The 22,342-nt window shown below is 39.7% G+C and overlaps 1 protein-coding gene across 1 annotated transcript; it reads right to left on the bottom strand.

Moving 5' to 3' along the window:
- Positions 1 to 4,234: 4,234 nt before the first annotated feature.
- LOC131256437 (amino acid transporter AVT1A-like) lies at positions 4,235 to 21,605 on the bottom strand. Its single transcript, XM_058257330.1, has 7 exons — positions 21,351 to 21,605; positions 20,842 to 20,924; positions 12,593 to 12,849; positions 11,393 to 11,416; positions 11,092 to 11,263; positions 9,318 to 9,537; positions 4,235 to 4,912 (listed from the first exon to the last, which is right to left on the bottom strand). The coding sequence occupies exons 1-7, from the start codon at positions 21,473 to 21,475 to the stop codon at positions 4,759 to 4,761; spliced, it is 1,035 nt and encodes a 344-aa protein (XP_058113313.1). The 5' UTR covers positions 21,476 to 21,605; the 3' UTR covers positions 4,235 to 4,758.
- Between the last annotated feature and the right edge of the window lie 737 nt (positions 21,606 to 22,342).

Here is a 22,342-nt window from a genome sequence, read left to right on the forward strand (position 1 = left end):
GTGACATTCACCTTACAGGTGGTTGGCCCTCATGTGTGTGTGGATTCTTTATTAAGATGTAAGCCTAAAAGGGCATTTTTATCCTCCAAGCGCCCTTCATGTACTGCATATATATATATATGATACCATACATCATCGAGCACCCCACCCTTACTAAATACTATTTATATTTTCAACCACAGGCATATGCTAAGTTTTTAATGTGCAATGTGTCAAATAATCCTTACTTATTTTAGGTGCTTGACAAAGAATATAATAATAGTCAGTGTAGGACAACTAATTAAGCCCAACAACCTAATCTCTAGGTTAATTTAACTTGGATAGCTTGTCTAGGATTAAACTTTTGTAGCTGCCAAACAAGCCCTATGAGTCGTATTGTGGGTCATAACTCATATAGCATGGCCATATGGCCCAAACTATATGCCTAGGACGCCCTACTTAAGATGTAAACATCAGAGCACATCTTTGTTAGTTTTACTTAATTTAAAAGCTATACTCTCCCCCTTCTTTTCTTCTTTTATCTCCTCTCTTATCATTTCTCTTCTCCTCTCTTTCCCCCATGTGGAACTACTATAATTTACAAACCAAATGTCACACCTTTTGTGCCGACACATGTACCACATCCAAACCAATCATCCAGAAGTCCCCATCATAGATGGGCCATAGCCAAAAAATCATGTGAGTCAAACAATTCTAACTGTTCAATCAAAGTTTTTTTGAGGGAAAAAAGCGGGGCAGTAAAGAAAAACAAAAACGTTCAAATTCAATGGTCAAAAGTCCATCATTGTAGTAGTTGTGATAACCTGACCAAAATTATTATTAGGCTATGGTCCACTTATGATAGAAATTCAACAGGCAGTCCAGATATTGTATCATGTGCCCCATCACCACATGGACGTGTGATATTAGCAGCCTTGCTTTTCAAATAGAATCACAAGATTTCAAAAATAACCACGCTCTATTCCCAATAGGATACCTAGATAGAGGTTTGATCACCTGAAAAGACGGCCAAAAGTTAGCAAGAATAAAGAATAATTACCAAGGGAAAGGAAAAGTAGAAGAAAGGGGCTTCTACCTGAGAATTCCTGGAATCATGTCATATTTGCATTATATGTTTTGACTCTTCATATTTACCAAAAACATTTCTCAAACAATGTGGATGGAGCATGAAAAGTCAAAATAAAAAATTTCTAAGAACCACAAGCCCAATCTTTCCCTGCATGCATGGAAATTAAGCTTTGAAAAACCAGAAGCCATATTGGCCCCTAACTTCTTGTGTTTCCTAAAATCTAATGTAGAGCGGGTCGCGGACAGTTTCATGGCTAAGATGGATCAGAAAAGGCCCAGTCGACAATAGAAGTAATCCAAACCGTCAGACCTTAGATCGGGCGTATCTTGCAATCTGGAATGAGTTATCAGGCGTAAAATATATGATTTTGGGGTAGAACGAGCTACTTTAGCCACCCAACCCCGCTATTCCAGGTTATGCAAGCCAGATTTGTGAAATATCCCTAAATCGACGGTCGTTTCCCTATTTTAATTCCGTTTTTATTATAAATAGTAAGTTTTAGTTTGATTATAACTCTTCATTCATTGGAATTTAGGAGTTGCGCCCAACACAAAAAGAGTTTAGAATAATTAGCAGAACAACTTGGTGAAGCCAAATAGGACACTTACTATTTTTGGCCGAAAACCTTGCACACTAGTAGACATCACGACCATCTATAAATAGTAAGTTTACTATTTATAGGAAGTTGCGAATTCTAGGAGTTTTAGTTATAGTTTACTTCTGATTTCTCTCTCATTACTTGGTATCCTTATTTAAAGGGTTGTGAACTCATTTATTCCATTCATCAATCAAATTACAAATTTATTAGAATTTATTTCTATTCTTCTTGCTTTCTTTCCTCGTGGATTTGAGAAGTGTCTATGATGAGTCCAGAGAAACTCCATGGATTCAGAGTAGTTATCCTTGAGGAAGACTGTGATCAACCTCATCATGTTCATCCCTGCGTCAAAATCCAATCCAACCATTAGTTGTATTACTTAATTTTAGGCATAAATATATATATATATATTTTTTAAATGATTCCTATCTGTGATTTAGGTGGACCATACAATTGGAAACCATGTAAACAGCGATGCCCTCCCTCCAAACTATTTCCCTCCATGTGAACCACCTAAATCATCAATTGTTTTGATTTTTGGGCCTAGGCTTAAATGTTTTTAAGGAATCTAATGGTTAGAGTGGATTTCTTAGAATCCTCATGGTGTGCCACACACCATGTGTGTTGATGACACCAAGTTTAGTGGCCCCACCATGATGTGTGTGTTATATCCACATTGTTCATCCATTTGGCAAGATAATTTAGGGCATGAACCCAAGTTAGTTCGTCACGCCCCACAATTTGGATACATAGTTTGCACCCTTAGACCCAAGTTACGGTCCATGACCCGTGCACAAGTATTCTTAAACCGACTCACCATATAATTATCTGAAGGCATAGTTTAATGTCTTCTACATTCACACCCAATTTATATTTAAACATTCATGTACGACATACAGTCTAATACACTTCATTTCTACCATTACAACATTCAAACCACCTAATTCAAGAAGAAACAGAGTCCACCAATTTGGGACTTTATTGAACCATAATATCAGTTTTTGTTTAAAATAACATATTTATAAACAATGTTAAATCGAGCCTAACTGTCCATGATTTATAATGAAGAAACTGAAACTCCTAAACAACAAATTATGAAAGCAATCCATCAGTCCAACGCAACTAGTTCATCTTTCGCCAAATACGACCATTGATACTGAAATTCATCCACCAACCAGGCCTCACATCTGATTTGCTTTCTTTGTTTCGAGCATCTCTATACGGTTGTTATCCCATGACGTTAGCTGGTCAGGCCAGTGAATGAACCCATCATGGTTCATACACATCGCAAATAAGATTTCATAAGCAACATCCAAATATGTGTACAGACATGAGTTTGTATGTAGAGATGTCATGAATGCATGTTAAGTGGGATGATCATCCACTTGCTTAGGTTGGATATTCGTTAACCCACAGCCGCACCTAGCAGGCTTCTACCATAGGTAGGCATGGGCAAGGCCCACAGAGACTCCTTGAGTAGGCTTCCACTAAACGTGGGCATCTGGCAATGAATCTATCAGGAAACCATTCAGAGAAATCCCCCAAGAGCCAGCATGGGGTGTGCATGCAGTCATCTAGAGCAGGCTCTAGGAATCAGCACTGGAGTGTTATGGATGTTTGTAATGCATGCTCAATGCTCCATTCATCAACATACGCAATCATCAAGTACATCTCACCATATGAGAGGAAATAGTGAATTCATAGTTGTAATGATGTACATTTTCATATGCGCAATTCATAATCATAACCGTTCATCATAATCATCATAGATCAACAATCCATCATAACATGGCAATACAAACAACCATAGCAACAATCAATCTATGATGTCCGAACAAATATGAGACATATTGGGATTCACTCGCATGTTCTTGGTAGAGTTAAATCCGTCGAACAATTGTATGCTTTGGAATCTAGAATTTGAATCCCTATTAAGATAGCTTAACAAATCATAAATTTAATTTAGTTATTTCATCCATTGAGGCCCACCTTTAATTAATTCAAGATAACTCACTATTATTAGTTCAGAAAATTACACTTCTTATAGTCTTATTAATTCCATTATTTCAATTTGGAAATCAATACATGGGACTGTCAATCAATGTGGTTGATCGATCGAACCAGCTTGAAGTCCCTCGATCAATCCCTTCAATCAATTGATCAAAGATCAGGGGAAATTCGAATTTTATAGTTTAAGTCTTTGGACGAGTCATGGACCGTAACTGGAGTCTGGGGGTGCAAACTCTATATCCAAAATCGCAGGGCCTGACAATTTGAGATTTCGATCCACCTCATTTTTTGGGCTCATGCATGCCCTAAAATGATCTCTCCAAATCGATGAACATTTGGATATAACATATACATCATGGTGGGGTCTGGTGACATTGACACACTATGCAATCCAAGCCACCGCTTTTATTAAAGATAAATCTCTTCAAGCCGTAGTGGCAGGAAGGATGCAACCACCAATTTTTGGTGGAGCCCATCATGATGTATATGTGAAGTCCACTCCGATCATTAGTTGTGTAATATGATATTAGGCCCGTGGAGAAAAAAAAAAAAAAAAACTAGGCTGACCTGTGATTCAGACACCAAAGGAAATAGTTTGGAGAGATGTCCAATAATGATTTTTACAGGCCCCACTATGAAGATTATAAGAAATCTACTCCAACCATTAGATTCCACTAAAACATTTATGCCTAGGGTCCAAGAATTAGGACAATTCATGATTCAGGTGGGTCACCTAGAGGAAAACAGTTTGGAGGGTGGGCATTACCATGTACACTGTTTTCAATAGTATGGTCCACCTAAATCATGGATGGGGCTCCTTTTCCATATCTACACCTAAAATTAAGTCATGCAACTAGTGGTTGAATTGAGTTTTTGGAAAGACAACAAATTAGGGCTAACATACATTTCAGTCCTGCATCTGAAACACAACAGGACTACCAGTTCTTCCAAAATCTCCCACTGGTCATTTTGACCATCCCCCATTTAGGAACGTTTTGGTAAACATGAAGAGTCAAACCATGTTACCAGAACACATCATATGCTCCCATAAATTTTCAAGTAAAAACCCCGGGAAGACATATCAAACGTGGACACTTACCATTGTAATATTTGCAAATATTGAAGAAATGGAGTGCTTTGGCAAATTCAAAGTTATTTGAGATTGCGTGTCTTCACCAAACATTAGATATCCCAGGGATCCAAAAATCACATATATTGCAGTAGCCAAAGCATAGCTATATAACAAGGAAAATAAGCACTTTTAAGAAGAAAATGAAATAAAATACCAAGGCGCAGACCACATATATAATACGACTGTACCTAGTAAATTAAAAGAGGGATGCTACTTACAGACGCTCATCTGTAACCTCTCCACATGTACATATGCTAGATCTTGGCTGTTCATCAGGCAAAGGTCCCATGGTAAATGTGTATTGACTCAATAATCAGGCGTGTCCATTCATCAGGTAGAGTTGTCAATAGATAACCTGATTTGTGGGTAGAGTACCCATACATATGATTTTATTTTATTTTCGTTTACACGCACCCCACGTACCGACCCTGTACTCATGCCGTAGTGGCATTTCACCACCTATGGGTAGACCTTGTGTTGAAACTCCTTGGAGCCCCGTAGGACCTCTATTTTAGTGGGGCACACATGATCATTGGGCTAGATCATATTATTGAATTACTGTGATTTTTTTAAAAAAAATTTAAACTATATATATTGATTTGAGATAATTATAATAGAGACTTCGAGCGAGCCTAAGGACAAAAAGAGATAAGGACCTGCCTATCATAAAAAGGACAAACAAAAAGAAAGTTATCTCACTCTCAGATTGCCCAGCCCCACCCTGTCCAAAAACAAGAGGCCTTTGGTAATATGGGAGACCTCCACCAAAGAGGTATTAATGTGATGAGCATACCAATGGACCTCACATGTATGTGATTGTTATAGATTGGTCTAGGGCGGTTATGCTCACAATGTATTCCCTATCCACAACATTTGCACAGCCTATGCAACGTCATCTACAAAATAATGGCTAAAATCCTTGCCATAAGGCTGAGCAATCTCCTCCATAAACTGATCGCGTGCAAGCAAGGGGCGTTTGTAAAGGGCCAGTCCATCACGAAGAACATCGCGCTGGCTCAGGAGGTTATGCGTGACCTCAACAGAAAGGTTAGGGGAGGCAACACAATCATCAAGTTGGATTTAAAGAAAGCTTATGATAGGGTGGATTGGCAGTTCCTCAAAAATGTGTTGGTTAGGTTCGGTTTCAGTGAGAGAGGGGTGGCCTTGCTAGAATCATGTTGGGCCAATAACTAGTTCTCGGTTCTTATTAACGGTGAAGCAGCCGGCTTCTTCCGATCTACTAGAGGGCTGAGACAGGGGGACCCGCTTTCTCCCTCCTCTTTATCCTTGCAGCCGAGGCCTTCTCTCATAGCTTCAAAAATCTAGTTGTGCAGGGTGGGTGCCAGCCCTTCAAGCAGAAAAGGGGCAGCCCTCTCCTCACGCATTTGCTATTCGTTGATGACACTCTGTTATTTGTGAATGGTAGTAGGGCCACGCTCAAATTAGTCAAGCAATTTCTGGTGTCCTATCAAGCTGCCTCAGGCCAGAAGATCAATAGTAGTAAAAGACGCTTTCTCTGATCAAACAGGCTGTCTGCGAGCATAATTCATAGCATGAAAAGGCTGTTGGGTTTCAGCAAGGCCCCTAGCGTCGTTAAGTACCTAGTAGTGCCTCTCAAGGGGTAGATGCAAGCGCGCTAACTTCTATTTCATCATCGATAAGATACAGAATAGAATTTCTGATTGGAAAGCTTGGTACTTATCCCAAGTGGGCCTTCTGACGCTCATCAGGCATGTGCTGGGCAGCACGCCACTCCACGTGCTGGCAGCTACTCAGGTTTCAGCTCAGATTATCGTGGACATGGAACACTTATTTGCTAGATTCTTTTAGGGATGGGCCGACCGTAAAGGTAAGTGTCAGTGGGTTGCATGGAGGAAGATCACCAGGCCTATTCATGAAGGTGGGTTGGGGGTTAGACGCCTGAAGGAGGTCGCGTCAGCTTTGAAGATGAAACTGGCCTGGGAAGTATGGGGAGAATGGTGGGCCGTGGGTGGCGCTCATGAGAGCTATTCACTCCAGCGACCTAGAGGAGGGTCCTTCAAATGCTAGGCAGGGTAATGCATCTACCCTTTAGAAGCACATCAGATCCATCCTACCTTCTCTGGATGCCAACGTGCAGTGGCAGGTGGGCGCAGGGGAGCTAAGCTTATGGGATACTAACTGGACAGGGCTGGGGCCTCTGCGCCAGCTAGCTGTCTGCCCCATCCCAGCTGCATTGGGGTCCATGCAGGTTAAAGAATTCATTGGACCAGCGAGGTCGTTCCCTCCATCAGCCGTCCTAATATTTCTTTCGCCAGAAACGCTCAACGTCATTATCTAAGGGGGCTTCGCAACGTCTGAAGAAAGATCAATGTGCTTCTGGCCTCACGCCCCGTCCGACGTTTTTACCCTCAAATCAGCCTGGAGTCTAATCAGATCACCGTCCCTGTCCAGCAGGTAGTGGACTTGGATCTGGAACAACACGGTTCCTCCTAAGATATCAGTTTTTGTTTGGTTGCAAGGTGCGACACCAGTGGACGATAGAGTGCAGTCAAAAGGGGTCTTTCTAGCGTCAAGATGCAATTGTTGTGAGGCCGATGCCACAGCCAGGCCAGAGGTTGAATCACTCCAACATCTATTTCTCCAGGGGCAGCAGGCACATAGGATTTGGGATCATTTTAGCCGGCAATTCGGGGTCGCCCTTATCCCTCACCAGTCCATTGTAGCAAGGCTATCCCAATGGCATTCTGAGGTGGCCCCAGCATGGCATCGGCCCAAAGCCGTAAGGTGTTACCCATCCTCATCCTTTGGGAGTTGTGGCACTCTAGGAACAAGGCTAGATACGGGCAGACCCCCATGAAAACAGCGGCCACCATCGCCCATATCTAGTGGTGGTCCAAAGCCATCTTGTATGGTAAGTCACCGACTCGTAGGCTAGTCAACCTAGGCCCTGCGTCCCCGCCCAAACAGAAATTTTGGTCGGAGGTCATAAAATGGAATCTGCCTGCTTGCGGCTGGGTTAAGTTGAATGTGGATGGATCAGCGAGGGGAAACCCGGGGTTGTCAGGTGGGGGAGGTGTTTGCAGAGGGGATAATGGCAATCTTCTCTTTGCCTTCATGTTAGGATATGGGCTAGGAACTAACAACAGAGCAGAAATTCGGGCTACTTATGATGGGCTCAGGTTGTGTTTGGAGAAAGGGTAAGATAGGATAGAGGTCGAATCGGATTCCAGTATTGCCATCGATACTCTCACAGGGAAGGCAAGCGCCTCCTGGCAGTGGAAATCCTGGATCTCGTGAATCCACAGGATGACTCAGAGTGTTAACATCGCGTTCAAAAAAAATCAGAGGGAAGCGAACAACCTCGCGGATTGGATGGCTCAAGTGGGCAGCAATTCCCAAGTTGATTCAGTCATAAACCTTCAAGATGATCTTTCCCCAAGAGGTGCGCGGCCTTCTTTTCTTAGACCGAGTCGGGTTTGGTGCGATCAGATCGGTCCATCCGAAAGGGCAGTGCCTTCCTTTCTTTGTTTGTGTACATTTGCATATATAAGATAGGTAAGGTCCAAATCTTTTTATCGGGGCCCACTCAAATCGCTGTAAAGATCTTTTGGTTAATGAAGCTGGTGAGGCAAGAGTCCTCCTTTCCTTTTTTTTATTATTTTATTTTTATTTTTTAAAAACATGCAATTCTTGATCGTGTGGAGATTCACCAACGTATACTAAATAATTAAAGTTTATTGGAAGGATTTCCTTAAGCGTGTAAGGTGCGAAAGATCCAAGTAATTCTTTGTGCAAATACAAATGACTTCCTAATCAAATATGATCATTTGGTTTATAGTTATTATTTATTTAGTATATGATCATTTGATTTATGGTTATTATTTGTCTAATCTCCATCATTAATGCATAGGTTAGTTTGTTAATTTTGCAATTTACTTTAACAATTGCATTAGGTGGAATTAACACCACAATTGCATAATGATTAAATGTTTAGAAATACCATGATATTTTAACCGTCTAATCTTACATTTGAGATCACGTACTTCTTTTGGGAAAGACGCTATATTAAATGAAACCTGCATTTGGTGGACCATTGAATGACAATCAATGGACCGGATTTCACAATTCCGTATGCATATCCAACTCGTTTGTCAAATGTAAAGGGTGCATATGAATGGATAACATGGATAAAACACATACATCAACATACACATGCATCAAAATGGGGCCACATATAAAGTCAATTTCGAAGTCCACTACAAATCCTACAATATCTACCGTTGGATGATCTGATGCCTGGATTAATTCAATGATTCCCATCGTTTTCAAACGTCAAATGGAATTTAATTAGACCAAACGCAATTCCAAACAACATAATCGATCCCACATTCCGAACAGGTCCTTAATGAACGGCAGGCCGTCCCACACCTTCGCTACTTTGGCAAGTGTGGGGTGCATATATATGTTTGGCACTAGCCTCTGCAAGTAGCATTCCGTGATAAGAAGAGAAAATTTGGTAGCCATACCTAAACAGCAGTGCCTTTGTAAATGATTTACTATCAGAAAGATGCCGCGAGATGCTTGGAAACACTGAATGCCCAGAGTAGCAAGAACTATAAAACTGAAAAGCAAATGGAATCTTGTTCCAGTTCACCAGCGAACCAGACAGATGAAATCCTACACCGTGCTCGGTGCCCAGAAGAATCAGTGAAACAACAATCAGAATAGTTACAACCACACGAAAAGCTGCAAAATAATAATAATAATAATAATAATAATAATAATTAAAAATTTAAAAAAAAAAAATTAAAAATTAAAACATAATTAGTCAGTTAGGATGAAAATCAATTTCTGCGACAGGACGCTAGATGGGTCCATGGTCATGTTTACAAGAGATCCATCATGTTCATTCCTTTTTCCCGATCATGTTAGGATATGCATCCAAAATTGAGATATTCAAAAGTTAAGTGGGCCACACAACATGAAAAAATTGAGAATTGAATGTCCACGGTTGAAATATTTATTGGGCCACAGAAGTTTTAGACCAGGTTAATATTTTTGTGTTTTCAGTTCATCTCACAGTAGGAATGATGGTATGGATGGCATATAACATCACGGTGGACCCAAGTAGGTTTCAATGGTAGGAATTTCCCAACCTACTTTTTCCTGTTGTGTGGCCCACGGATGGACGGAGTAGATCTCTCACAAACATGATGGCAGGCCCCACCTACCTTCCCATCGCAGGAAGTTCCTTCAGAAGACTTTCGCAAGCAATCCATTTCTTTCCTACACTGTCCCAGTTGATGAGTGCACTAGCCTGATTCTTGAACCAGGAAACAAAGTCAGCAAGATCCACTGAAGATGCTCCATCTGGTCAAAGGATCATCAGTAGAAGGATTTCTTACCACAAAAGGCTAATCTCTGGTTCTTTTCTTATATATATTTGCATCTATTAAATTATTTCTTAGCTAGCTGTCCATATTTTATAGAGTTTTATATTGTGGCCATTTTGGGATCATCCATTACTATGGGAAATCTGTTGTTTTAGCATTTTTCCATACAACTGGCTATCTCTACCGTTATGGGAGAGAGAATGGCGGTTTCGTCCTTTATGGAGAGTGAGAAAATGACCATACGTTTCTACCTCTCCCACTTGTAAGAATCCTATAAGGTGGGCCTTATTGATCAACAGTGTAGATTAATCTAAAGGTTGGATAGTGTAATCGGGTGCACCAGTGGACCCACTAAGTTGTGATATGTTCAGAAATTTATGAAAGGGGTGGTGTGCTACTACTGTGATCTGACCACGATATCATAAAAGAACTAGTATTGCCAATTTGTGTGGGGCTTTTCTGAGAAAGGAATTGTGATGGGTTTCAAACTCCTCTCACATGTATAAAACAGAACTGGTCCCCAATCCATCACCACCAACAGAAGCTCAATCCCATCATATCTTCTCTAAAGGATGAAAGGAAAAGAAGATCTCAGCAGTTCGATTTCAAAAGCCATCTTCTTCTTCATCAGCACTTCATATCCAATGCATAGTAGATCCTACAGCTATTCCCCATTAAGATCTAATACGACTTAGTTATCATGACCGAATTAGCCATATGCTCATATACGGTGCGGGATTTTCTCTGAATGCTGATTTGTAGTTGGTACTTAGGGTGGCTTCCTTGATCGGGTCAGTTCATTATGTCTCAAACACTAGGTCAGTTTAATATTACCCATAACAGGTAAATAAATAAATAAATAAATAAATAAAACCGAGGCACATGAATATTGATAACTTTGCCTCACCTGACAGGTAAGATGTAACTCCTCTGAACTGAACAATCACTAGAACAATCAATGCAGTTAAAATTCCATAGCGAAAAGAGTCAAGATGAATCCCTGCCCATTCAAATGAAACTCCAGGAAATAGCCTTGTAAGGTTATCAGCTTCAGAAAGAATAACCTCCACACAGTGAGACTGCATTCACGGAATAAAGAAATTGAATAAAATTTCAAAGCTATTATGTTAAGGACTGTTTGGAAAGATGCATTGCATTGCAGGACTGAGGTGATCTACTACATTTAGTCAGAACTTGACTCCACTTACATATAACTCCAGCTGCCAAACAATCTGCATCAAGAATGCAACACTGTCAGAATAACTTGGAAAATTAAACTATCACAAGAGTTGCATTAGTCTACAAGTTTGTTTTAGCAATTGCAGGATTGTTGGGCCCATCGAGATGTGGTTCACAAATCTAGCCCATCCATTATGTGTGTCCCACTTGGATGAGGGATCAGACCAAGTTTCAGATGCATCAAAATTTCAGTTGGGCCCCACCAAGTTCTTTTATACGTTTTAGGCATATCTTCACATGATTTTAGATGGTATGGCCCACTTGAGTTCCATATACGGCTGATTTTTGGGATATCCCAAAATTTAAAGTGGACCCATCAAATGCATGGTGTTGATATTGGTCGACACGCATCACGGTGGGGCCAGCTAGACCTCATGGGAAGTTTCCATTATATATATATATATATATATATATATATATATATATATATATATATATATATATATATATATATAATGAGGATTTGTCAAGTCTTGGCCTGTTTGGATTACCGTATTAAGTGATATTAAGATGGATGGAATTGCATTTCTGTGATGACTGCTAAGGGAAGGATTTGCTAGTCATTGAATTTTCAATACCATGTTTGGATAGCTATGGTAATAATGTAATGATTACGGTGTATATACACTATTCCTACTCTTAATATGGTAATAATTACTGTGTACAAGTATTATTCCAAATCTCTTATCCAAATACACCTGTATTTGACCACTGAATAACCTACCCAATTAAATACTACTCCAAACAAACGTGGTATTTATGTAATGGTTGCTTCGATTTATTACAATTCCACCAAATACCACGTAATCCTGAATGAAAAATAGGTATTTTATCCATGGATTTGTGGAGGGGTGAATTTGGGAATCCACAAAGTTGGCAAATCCCCAACAAAAATACAAACGGTGTGGATTTGAAATACCTGGAATACTATAATGGCTCATTTTAGAAGGTTAGGCTATTATTTTCATGTCATTGGCTCCAGAATAAGAATAGTTCCTTGATATCTAGTTAGAGTTCCTAAACATTAACTGAACCCAATAAATAAAGAAAAGGGTTAAATGGTCCAATATTATACATAGATGAGAGATGCATGCTTAACTATAATTTTAAAAATTGTAGCAATGACCCAACGCAATGAATGATTATAATGTTTTATAAACAATACTCACCAATAGGAGATGTCGTCCGAATGTTCCATATGCATCTTCTCCATGATCTGCATAGCTCCTGATAACGTTTTCGCCAACATTTTGGCCACCGTTTTGGCCACTGTTTTCACCACCATTTTCACCACCGTCTTGAACGAGAATGCTAGTATAACAACGAAGAACGGCAAAAAGAGGTAATAATAGCAAACTAAACCAGCTAGCCTCTTTGATTGCAAATGGAGTTGAGAGTAGTCCAGCACCAGCCAATACATTCACTCCTATTCTCCAACAAGCGAATTCATGAATTCAAGAAAACTACATAAGACTCGCGTGTAACCAACAATTCTCAAATAAATGAACAAAAAATGGTGATTTTTCTTTTTTTTTTCATATAATCTCTTCCCTTTTGTTTCATAGACTAAAAACTGTTTTTAGGGCATGTTTGGATGCCTGTAAATTCTTTAAGTAATAAGTGACTCAATTAACTTATAGAATGATGTTTGGATGTAAGCCATAAGCCACTCATAGATAAAATGATTTGTGTTTGAGTAATTTGTAAGTTAGTTACAGGTGAAAACCTGTATATTTACATTAGACAAAGCTTGGAATAGGGAATTGTTTTAAAATCTCATTGACATATAAGAAAGTATGTCACTAGATGGATATTTGAGTAGATTCTTAGGCTTAACCAATAATCAAGTAGGCTCGTGGATTAAAAAAAAATTATGACATGGTTGAACCTATGTTGAGTACAAAACATTAAAGATAATGTGTAAATAGCAACTACATAAAATAAGTGATAAAACAACATTGACACCGAACCAGTCACCCATTAACTAAAGAAATAAAGAAAAAGAATGCAGAAACATAGTTGTGGAAAAATGCATGTTATTGGTGAGCTCACGCAATCTACTTAAGGAAGATTGAAGAGGCCATTTACAACATACAGTGCTGGGGCATTACACGTGAGATCTAGATCATTTATAAGGGATGGCCATGAACGTACTGGTGCCATTAGGTGATCCATCATATATGTAAAAAGAATTTGGACCAACAATCAACTTCTCTTAACCATTCATTTATATTATATATGTACATAGAATTGACAATACACACTAATTACAAAAGGTCTAACCATCAGTTTGTGCATGTCTAGATCTTAGTTTCTCCTCTTTTGTTTCCTTTCATATGATAGGGGGCCCCAGGGGGACCACCCGAATAGTCTCAGTTGTATATACCTAGATTTCTTGAGCATTTTATCACCTCGGGTCTCCTGCACTTCGTGTAAAGATCCTCTTTTTCAATGAAAAAAAACCATCAAAAGGACCAGGCATTTGATTGCTTATGGTCTACAATTCATCAACAATGGGTTCTCATATCTTAAATAGTTTGATAGATGGAAAGAAAGTATATAAATTTTTTTTTATTAAAAATAGAAAGAGCAATGTCCATGGTTGTGGGCCCACCTTGATATATGTTTTATATATTAGTTTTTCCAGCTCATTTTAAGGTATGTGCCCAAAACTAAAGAAGATCCAAATCTCAGCTAGGCCACACCACTAGGAAAATGTGGTGACTAAACACCCACCAATAAAAATTATGGGTCACAAAAGTTTTGGATCAAGCTTATATTTGTGATGTCCGTTCATCCAAGTCTATGTGACCTTATCAACAGGTTGGATGGAAAATAAACATTACTGTGGCTCCTAGGAAGCTTTTAATGGTTGGAATTCAATCAACAATATTTCCTCTATTGTGGCCCACTTGAAATATGGATTTGCATCATTTTTTAGCCTATGCCCTAGAATGAGCTGGTAAATCTGATAGATGGCATGGATATACAAAAGATATGTTATGTTGGCCCCATTGCCATAGCTAATTGTGCATGGATAGAGCTTCTTCAATTGTTGGAGCTTTGTTGTAATGGAAGTGGGTTTCCGATATCTTAAATCTTTCCTTTTTTTTCAAAAATAAGACTAGAGGAAAAGGAGGGAGGGAGTGGAGAGGAGAGAGATGAGGAGGAGGAGGAGGAGGGTGATGGTGGTGGGTGATTGTCAGGCTTGGAAGAGGAGGAGGACGAGGGAGGGAGGGAGAGAGATTGGGATCGGATCAGGGTAGGGTTAAAGAGTCGGGTCGAGTCGGGTTTCAAATCGAGTCGAGTCTAACCATATCGAGTTTCAGGTCAAGTCATGTCAAGTTATTAGGTAAGAACTCGACTCAGTTTGAGTTCGAATTGGGCGAAGCTTACTCCGTTTAGACCGACTCACCCATTCGGTTCGGGTCGAGTCGGATCGGACTAAGTCGGACGAGTCAAGTTAGCCAGATCAGGTCATCCTATGCCCAACTCTTCCCTGACTTGACTTACAAGTATGTCACTTACATATAAAAATACCCTCTCAAATACGATATATAATTCACATTTTAGAAAAGTTTATCCACATCCAAATTACCATTTAAAATATTCTCATAGAATCGCCTATCTTTTCACCCTTAGCTAATAAAAATTTTATATCCGGTTTGACTTCTGCATTTTCACATTGACAAAAATGAACTCTAATAATCGAATCCCACTAACCCAAAACCACACCTAACGTGGCGGCTGTGACCATGTGACGTGGGTCGGCCCACCATTATGTTTTTGAGAAAAATCACCTCGTCCATCCATTTCTTACCTCTCATATTAGAATTTCGAAAAAAAAAAAAGAGGCAGATCCAAAAGTCAAAACAATGGAAAGTAAAATGCCTACTGGATTATGCTGTTTATATGCCATCCAAACCGGTCATAAGGTCATTCCCATTACATTGAACTGGAGATACAAAAATAGTAGACATATACAAAACTATGTGGGGACTCCACTGCCACACCAGCTTTTCAACGAGAATCATTCAATACCAACTATTTCCTGCCACGTGGCCAACTTGTATTTGCCTGATTTTTTGGACCTACCCACTAAAATGATCTGCTGAAACTGGTGGGACGGGGTGGATTTGTCAGAAACATCAGTTTGAAGGGTAGTCATTCAATCTCCATTGTTTCCTGTTATGTGGCCCACTCTGGAGTTTTGGATCTGGCCTAACATGATTGTGCAAAATGGACGGACGGATAACTTTCTCCCTAACATGATCCGGCAAAATAGAGGGATAAGGGGATTTCTCAAAAAACATAACAGTGGGCCCCACAACTATTTCAACAGCTGGGGTTGATCAATACCCACCGATTCCTGCTATGTTGCACACTCAAGTTTTGTATCTGATAAATTTTTTTGGCCCACCACCTAAAATGATCTAGAGAAACTGGTGGACACAAACATCAGGGCCAACGTTCCTGGAATGGATTGGGACGGAAATAGAAAATCAGTTGTTTATGTCGAACTGTTTCATTCCATGTGACCCACTTGAGTTTTGGACCTGCTTCATTTTTTGGCCTTATCATAACATGATCTAGCAAAATGGATGGATGAAGTGAATTTCTCAAAAACATAATGATGGCCCCACTATTATTTTAGGTGGGTGTGGGCATTCAATACCCACCATTTCCTGCTTCGTGGCCCACTCGAGTTTTGGATCTGACTCAATTTTAGGCCCACCCCCTTAAATGATATGGAGAAACTAGTGGACGTACAGGTTGGATTTTTTAGTTTTACCTATTTTTTTAACACACGCATTCACATCCCATGCACGCCTACACACTCACACCACGTACAATGGGTACTCAACCCATGACCTAATGTTTAAACTCCTGTGAATCTACCACTTGGGCAAGAGTAAGGATTTATTACAAACATTGGAGTGGGCCTCGCCAGTTTTTCAACATAGTTTCTTGGAACGTTTGGAATGAAGACAAAGGACGTGAATTGTGAGGTAACACTCCACCACCCAAGATTTTATGGGGCCCACCTTGATGTATGTGTTAACCCCCGTCCATCAATTTTTCCAGCTTAAACTAGGGCATGAGTAATGTTATGGGTAAAATCGAACTGACCAGGCAAGCAAAATAGGAGAGAAAACACAAGGCAAGTAGCTCGAAGCGAAGGTCGAGTAAGAACTCGGTCTAGATAGTTGAGCACGACCTCTACGATCAGCTCGAGCACTAACCACAAGTAGTGGCCTCAGCTTTGGTTGACATCTCATTATCATGACCAACAAACAACTATAAGTACTGACTCAGCCTTGAGGATAGGCCCTAAGCATAACCAATAGTTTGGTCTATAGGACCTCGGCCAAACCAACTTAGAAGGCAGCGTCGACAATCGACCATGCCGTCCTCAGAAGCCGACCACCGAAAGATCTACTTTCTACACGAGGAAGATTAATTTCCCGAGATCTTCATCAAGAATCACGTTGAGGATAATGCCTTGGACTCCAAGGATAATTCTGTGTATAATACACAACTATATGTTAGATTCATTGCCATATACGTAACTAGCAACAATGGATTATAAATTCGAACCCTACACATAGCATAAGGTATGCACAAAAACTTTAGTTCTACTAGACCCAGAGTGCATATTCTAACTTTGACATCAGAGGGTCTTTCACAGCAGTTAGGGTCCCCATTATGGTTTGGTTTTGCAAGTACACGACGGTCTAAAAGGGACGATCAAATTTTCGCAACAACAGGTAAAAGTTGAAGAATATTCAAAGCCCAAGTTAACTACACCACAGAAATAATGGGGATAGTGACTTCATCTATTGTAACTTTCTTACGGCCCACTGATGTTTATTTTCCATCCAACCTATCTACAAAGATCTAGATGAGAGGGAATATATATCAGCTCGATCCACTGATCCAAAACTCATGTGGCATTCAATAAGTCTTCACGGGTGGTAACGGCTTAATCCCCACTGTTTCCCATTTTGTGGTTAACCTGAGCTTTAGATATACATCAATTTTGAGTTCATGCCATAAAATGAGCGGGCAAAAGCTAAACGATGGGGGATAAAACACACACACACATATATAGTCATGCTCACTTATGCACCTTACCTGAGCACTTGTGTGTACTTTTGCACACGTGTCATGGGCACAAAATTTGAACAGTCCATGTGATGCAACACCCCATGAAACCTCTAAGGCCCAACTTTCAGCCTGATCCAAAACTCTAGTGGGCCATAGTAAAGAAAGAGGCAAATCAATGGAGATAATTATTTCCTTTTGCCATGGCCTACCAGAGTTTTGGATTAGGCTAAAAGTTGGCCCATATAGGTTTCATGGGGTACTGCATCACATGGATAGTTCAGATTTTGCACTCACATCACGTATCGAAAGATGCTCATGAATAAGTTCCTACTAGAAGCGATGCAGTTGAGCATTTCAATATAATATATATGAGAAATGCTCACACACAATTAGTTGGATAATTCAAATTAGTCCAACTACCCTGCATTAAATAGAATAAACACTCTTTTTATTTTCATGTAATGCTTCCTCATAAGAGGATACGAGACATCAAGTTTTATATAGATACTATAGGAATACGTGTCACATATCTAGTCTGATTATCAAAAAAAAGCATACTAATTCAATTTTATTTGTAAAACTTTATTAAATGATCTTAACCACTTAACTCACAAATGCAAGTTGAATCTAAATTGTTGGACTGAATTTCTAACAATTCACTTTTCTTGTAGAAGAATATCATAACATTAATCACAAGAAAATAATATTTTTATATGATTCACATACTTACAAGGGACCATGACTATTTAACAGATCGGATTTGTTATACATATGGTACATTGACCAATAAATCAAAATGTTCAACTTTTCTAAATATTTCATTTTCTTTCAAAACAAGCTTCCCCGTCCTCGCTTCATTTAATCCCTCTCTATTATTGGCGCCCTCTCTCTCCCGTGTCATGGGAAACGGAAGCCCCTTCGGCTGCAACCGGAAGCTAGGTGGGGACTACCGCGATGTTTGTGATAAATCTATTCCGCCCATCAGTTTTCCTAGATCATGTTACCACATAGACCCAACAATGAAATAGATCAAAACCTCGAGTGCGCCACACGATAGGAAAAGGTGAGGATTGAGCTTCCACCATTGAAACATTCAAGCAGCCACAAAATTTTTGGATTATGCTAATGTTTTTAGAATTTCAGTTCATCCCTGTAGAAATGACCTCATGAACGGTATGGATGGCATATATACATCATGGTGGACCCAGGAAACTTTCAACAGCAAGAATTCCCCTACCTAGTTTTTCCAGCCGTGCGGCCCCCGTGAGTTTTGGATCTGCCTCATTTTTTGGTCCACATTATAAGATGATCTGGAAAAACGGATGGACGGAGTGGATTTATCACAAATATCACGGCGTGCCCCACCTAGCTTCCCGTAGAAGATAGTTCTTGCGGATGGCTTTGGCCGCAATCCACGTCCATTGGAAACGAACGCCTCATCTCTGCCCAAGATCGCGGATTTAGTACTAACCCTGCCATCCCTGGCTAGGAACGGGCATGGGCTCTGAAGCGCCACCGTGATCTACGAATTTTATCCACACCGTCTATTTATTTTTTCATATCAATTTAGGGTAAATTCCCTAAAATAAGGGAAATCTAAGGCTCAAGTGAATCACACCAATGGAAGCAGCGTTGATAATGACACTCGCCGTTAAACCCTCATAGGGCCTAATCTGAGATTTTTATCTGCTTAATTTTCGAGTTGATGGTTTGAAAGTACCCGGGCAAAGGGAAAGACTGCGTAGATAGATATACAGTACATGCATCAAGGTGGGACCCTCGGTTAGGTACACACCATATTTGGGGAGCTGGCCGCACCCAATCCACTCCAGAAGCATTCGTACGTAGGCCCCAACGTGATGTATGTGTTATATTCACACCGTTCATCTCAACCCAAACATAAGTTAAACCCTATCATCAAGTGGACCACACCATAGATATTAGTGTGGATTGAGTGCTTACCATTGAAAACTTCTTGGGGCCATAGAAGTTTTGGATCAATTTTATATTTTGTTTCCCTTCATCCAGCCTGTGTGACCTTATGAACAGGTTGGATGGAAAATAAACATCATTGTTAGCCCTAGGAATTTTTCAATGGCAGGTATTCACTATCCACTATTTCATGTGGTGTGGTCCACTTGAGATTTGGATCTGCCTCATTTTTAGGAATTTTCACTAAAATGATCTGTAAAATCTGATGAACGGCCTAGATATATAACACATATATCATGGTGGCTCCTATGGTTAGAGAAACACTCACTGTCGGTGTTGCTTGGGTAACACCTAATCCATTACCTACTGTTACCGAGAGAAATTAACAATTTCATGGGAACTAACAATCGTTTGATGGACGTCCACCTTTCATTTTTTTAAAAGGGCCCACCGTGATGTTTTATGAGATCCACTCCCATCATTAGATGTGTAATGCCATATGTTGGGCCGTAGTCAAACAATTAGCCTAAACAATCTAACCTTGATTTTTACAGGGGCCACCATGATGAGCATGTAAAATCTACTCCAACCATTAGCTGCCACACCAAATGTTAGGCCTTGGATCCAAAAATCAGGCCCATAAGTAATTCAAGTGGGCCACACCAAGGTAAAGTGTTTGGAAGGTAAGCTTTCTATCTACACTTTCTCCAATTGTGTGGTTCAAGTGAATCAGGGATGGGGCTAGTCTTTTTGCACTGGGTCTAACACAGAGTGACTCACCTAATGATTGGGTGGATTTCACATAAATGCTACAATGGGCCCACCAAAACAAGCAACTTCTTTTTATCAATCACATGGAAAGAGCTTTTAACATTAACTACTCATTTAATACGCGGGTAGTTGTACCAATTTGAATTGTCCAACTAGTGGGTGAGTGTATATGAACTTCCCATGAGGTCAAACCTAGGGCTGAGTTTTATACTCAAAACTCCTTAAAATGACTTACTATAATGGTAAACTTATTATTTATAGATGATCATGATTCCTACTAGATTGCAAAGTTTTCTGCCAAAGTTAGCAAGTGTAGATTAGGCTTAAATTAAAACTTATTATTTATAGGAAAAAAATGAAAATAAAATGGACTTTTGACTGTTTTAAGGTTCTGACAGTCTGGATCATTTCTGCCTCCGTTTGGGCCTTCTCTTATCCATCTTTGCCATGAAAGTGTCCGCCACCTGCTCTACATCAACCCTCTCCTTGGACTAATATTATAGATAAAAGAGAACAAAATTCTCAGTTAAGGCAGGGAGACACTTGCTAGCAAACCTCAATTAACAAGTAAAGGAAATTATTCTTTGTCAAGATTGCAATGGTTTACCATCGACGATTGTCATAATACAGCTCCGTTGAGAACCATCGAAGATTGTCATAATACAGCTCCGTTGAGAATCAGGCTTTTCTCTGTTGAAAGAAAACGCGCGCCCAAGTGTTGAAACTTCAGTGTGAGATAAAAGCACAGAGAAACAAATGAACATAAAAACAGATGATACAGGTATTTCTGGAGGCGGAATCCACTACAAACGTTTGTACCGGATCCGTTCTCTTATACAATTCTCGGCCTCAATTACTGGCATTTTCATTCAAGTAAGCATTCAATAGGTGAGGGTCCTTACTCTTGCTCCAGTGGTAGACTCTCATGAGTTTCAACACCTGGTCAAGGGTTCGAGTACCTATAGGTGGTGAAATCCCACTAAGGCGTGGGTGTGTGGGGGTGTGGGGGTGTGTTAAAAAAAAAAAAAAAAAAAGCATTCAATAGGTGATCCCGATTGTGTGTGTGTGTGAGAGAGGGAGAGAGAGAGAGAGCTGCGGGAAGGAGATGGAGAATACCTATCTCTCTTTCTTCTTTCTGCTTCATCATTACTCTCTCTCGTTAGTGCTTCCGTCTCTCCTTCACAAATCTCTACGTAATCTCCTTGATACGCAATGGAAGGCTCTCCATCTTTCTTCGACATTTCTCAGAACCCTACCCCAGAGAAAATGCTATGCAGTCTTCTCGGCCCTTCAATAAATAATCGTTCTAAGGATATTTTGGTCTATTTTGGTCTCTTGCCTCCCCTTCTCCTCCGGCGAGGCTTTTTTTCATTTTTTTGGCCGTGGGGAAGAGGGGAGATAGCATATATATATATATATATATATATATATATATATATATATATATATATATATATGATATTTGATTGAATGATTGTAATAAGATCACGAATGAGCAACTTGCCAACATTTTTTAAAATCCAAAAATATATATATTGTTGCCAAAAATAACAAAATTTCGAGCCTTAGGTGTTGTTGATGTCTCAAGTTTGTCAGTAACATCAACAGACCACTCAATGTCATCACAGATACTTGATCCCATCGAGAAAATTTGAAAAATCCAGGTTGGTAGGTGGACTGTTTTAGAAGTACTACTCGATAGCGTTAAAGGATATCGATGCCATCAAAGGTCCCATCAAAGATGCACGCAGAATTGCATAAGTATGGAAGTTGTTTCCTATTCCAGTTGTGATATTGTATATATTAAGTGTAATCGGGATTAGGAGTAGAATAAGGAGTATCGTGGCTTTCTAAATCGTTCATAAGGGTTTAAGGGCATAGTTAGGGTTTGAAGGAGATTCAGGGCTTGTTCAAATCGGTAAGAACACTATCTCTTGTAATTTTTTATTTTATAGTGCATTATTCATCGCTTTCTGCTATGGTTATTTTCCGCAAGAGTTTTTCCACATAAAATTTGAATTGTTCTTGTTTAGACTTATTTGTACATACAATTGCGTGTACTTTGCTTGATTCTGTTATGTGTGCTTCCACAATTCCTAACATTAGGT

Source organism: Magnolia sinica, chromosome 9 (assembly GCF_029962835.1).
Source record: "Magnolia sinica isolate HGM2019 chromosome 9, MsV1, whole genome shotgun sequence".
NCBI classification, from domain to species: domain Eukaryota; kingdom Viridiplantae; phylum Streptophyta; class Magnoliopsida; order Magnoliales; family Magnoliaceae; genus Magnolia; species Magnolia sinica.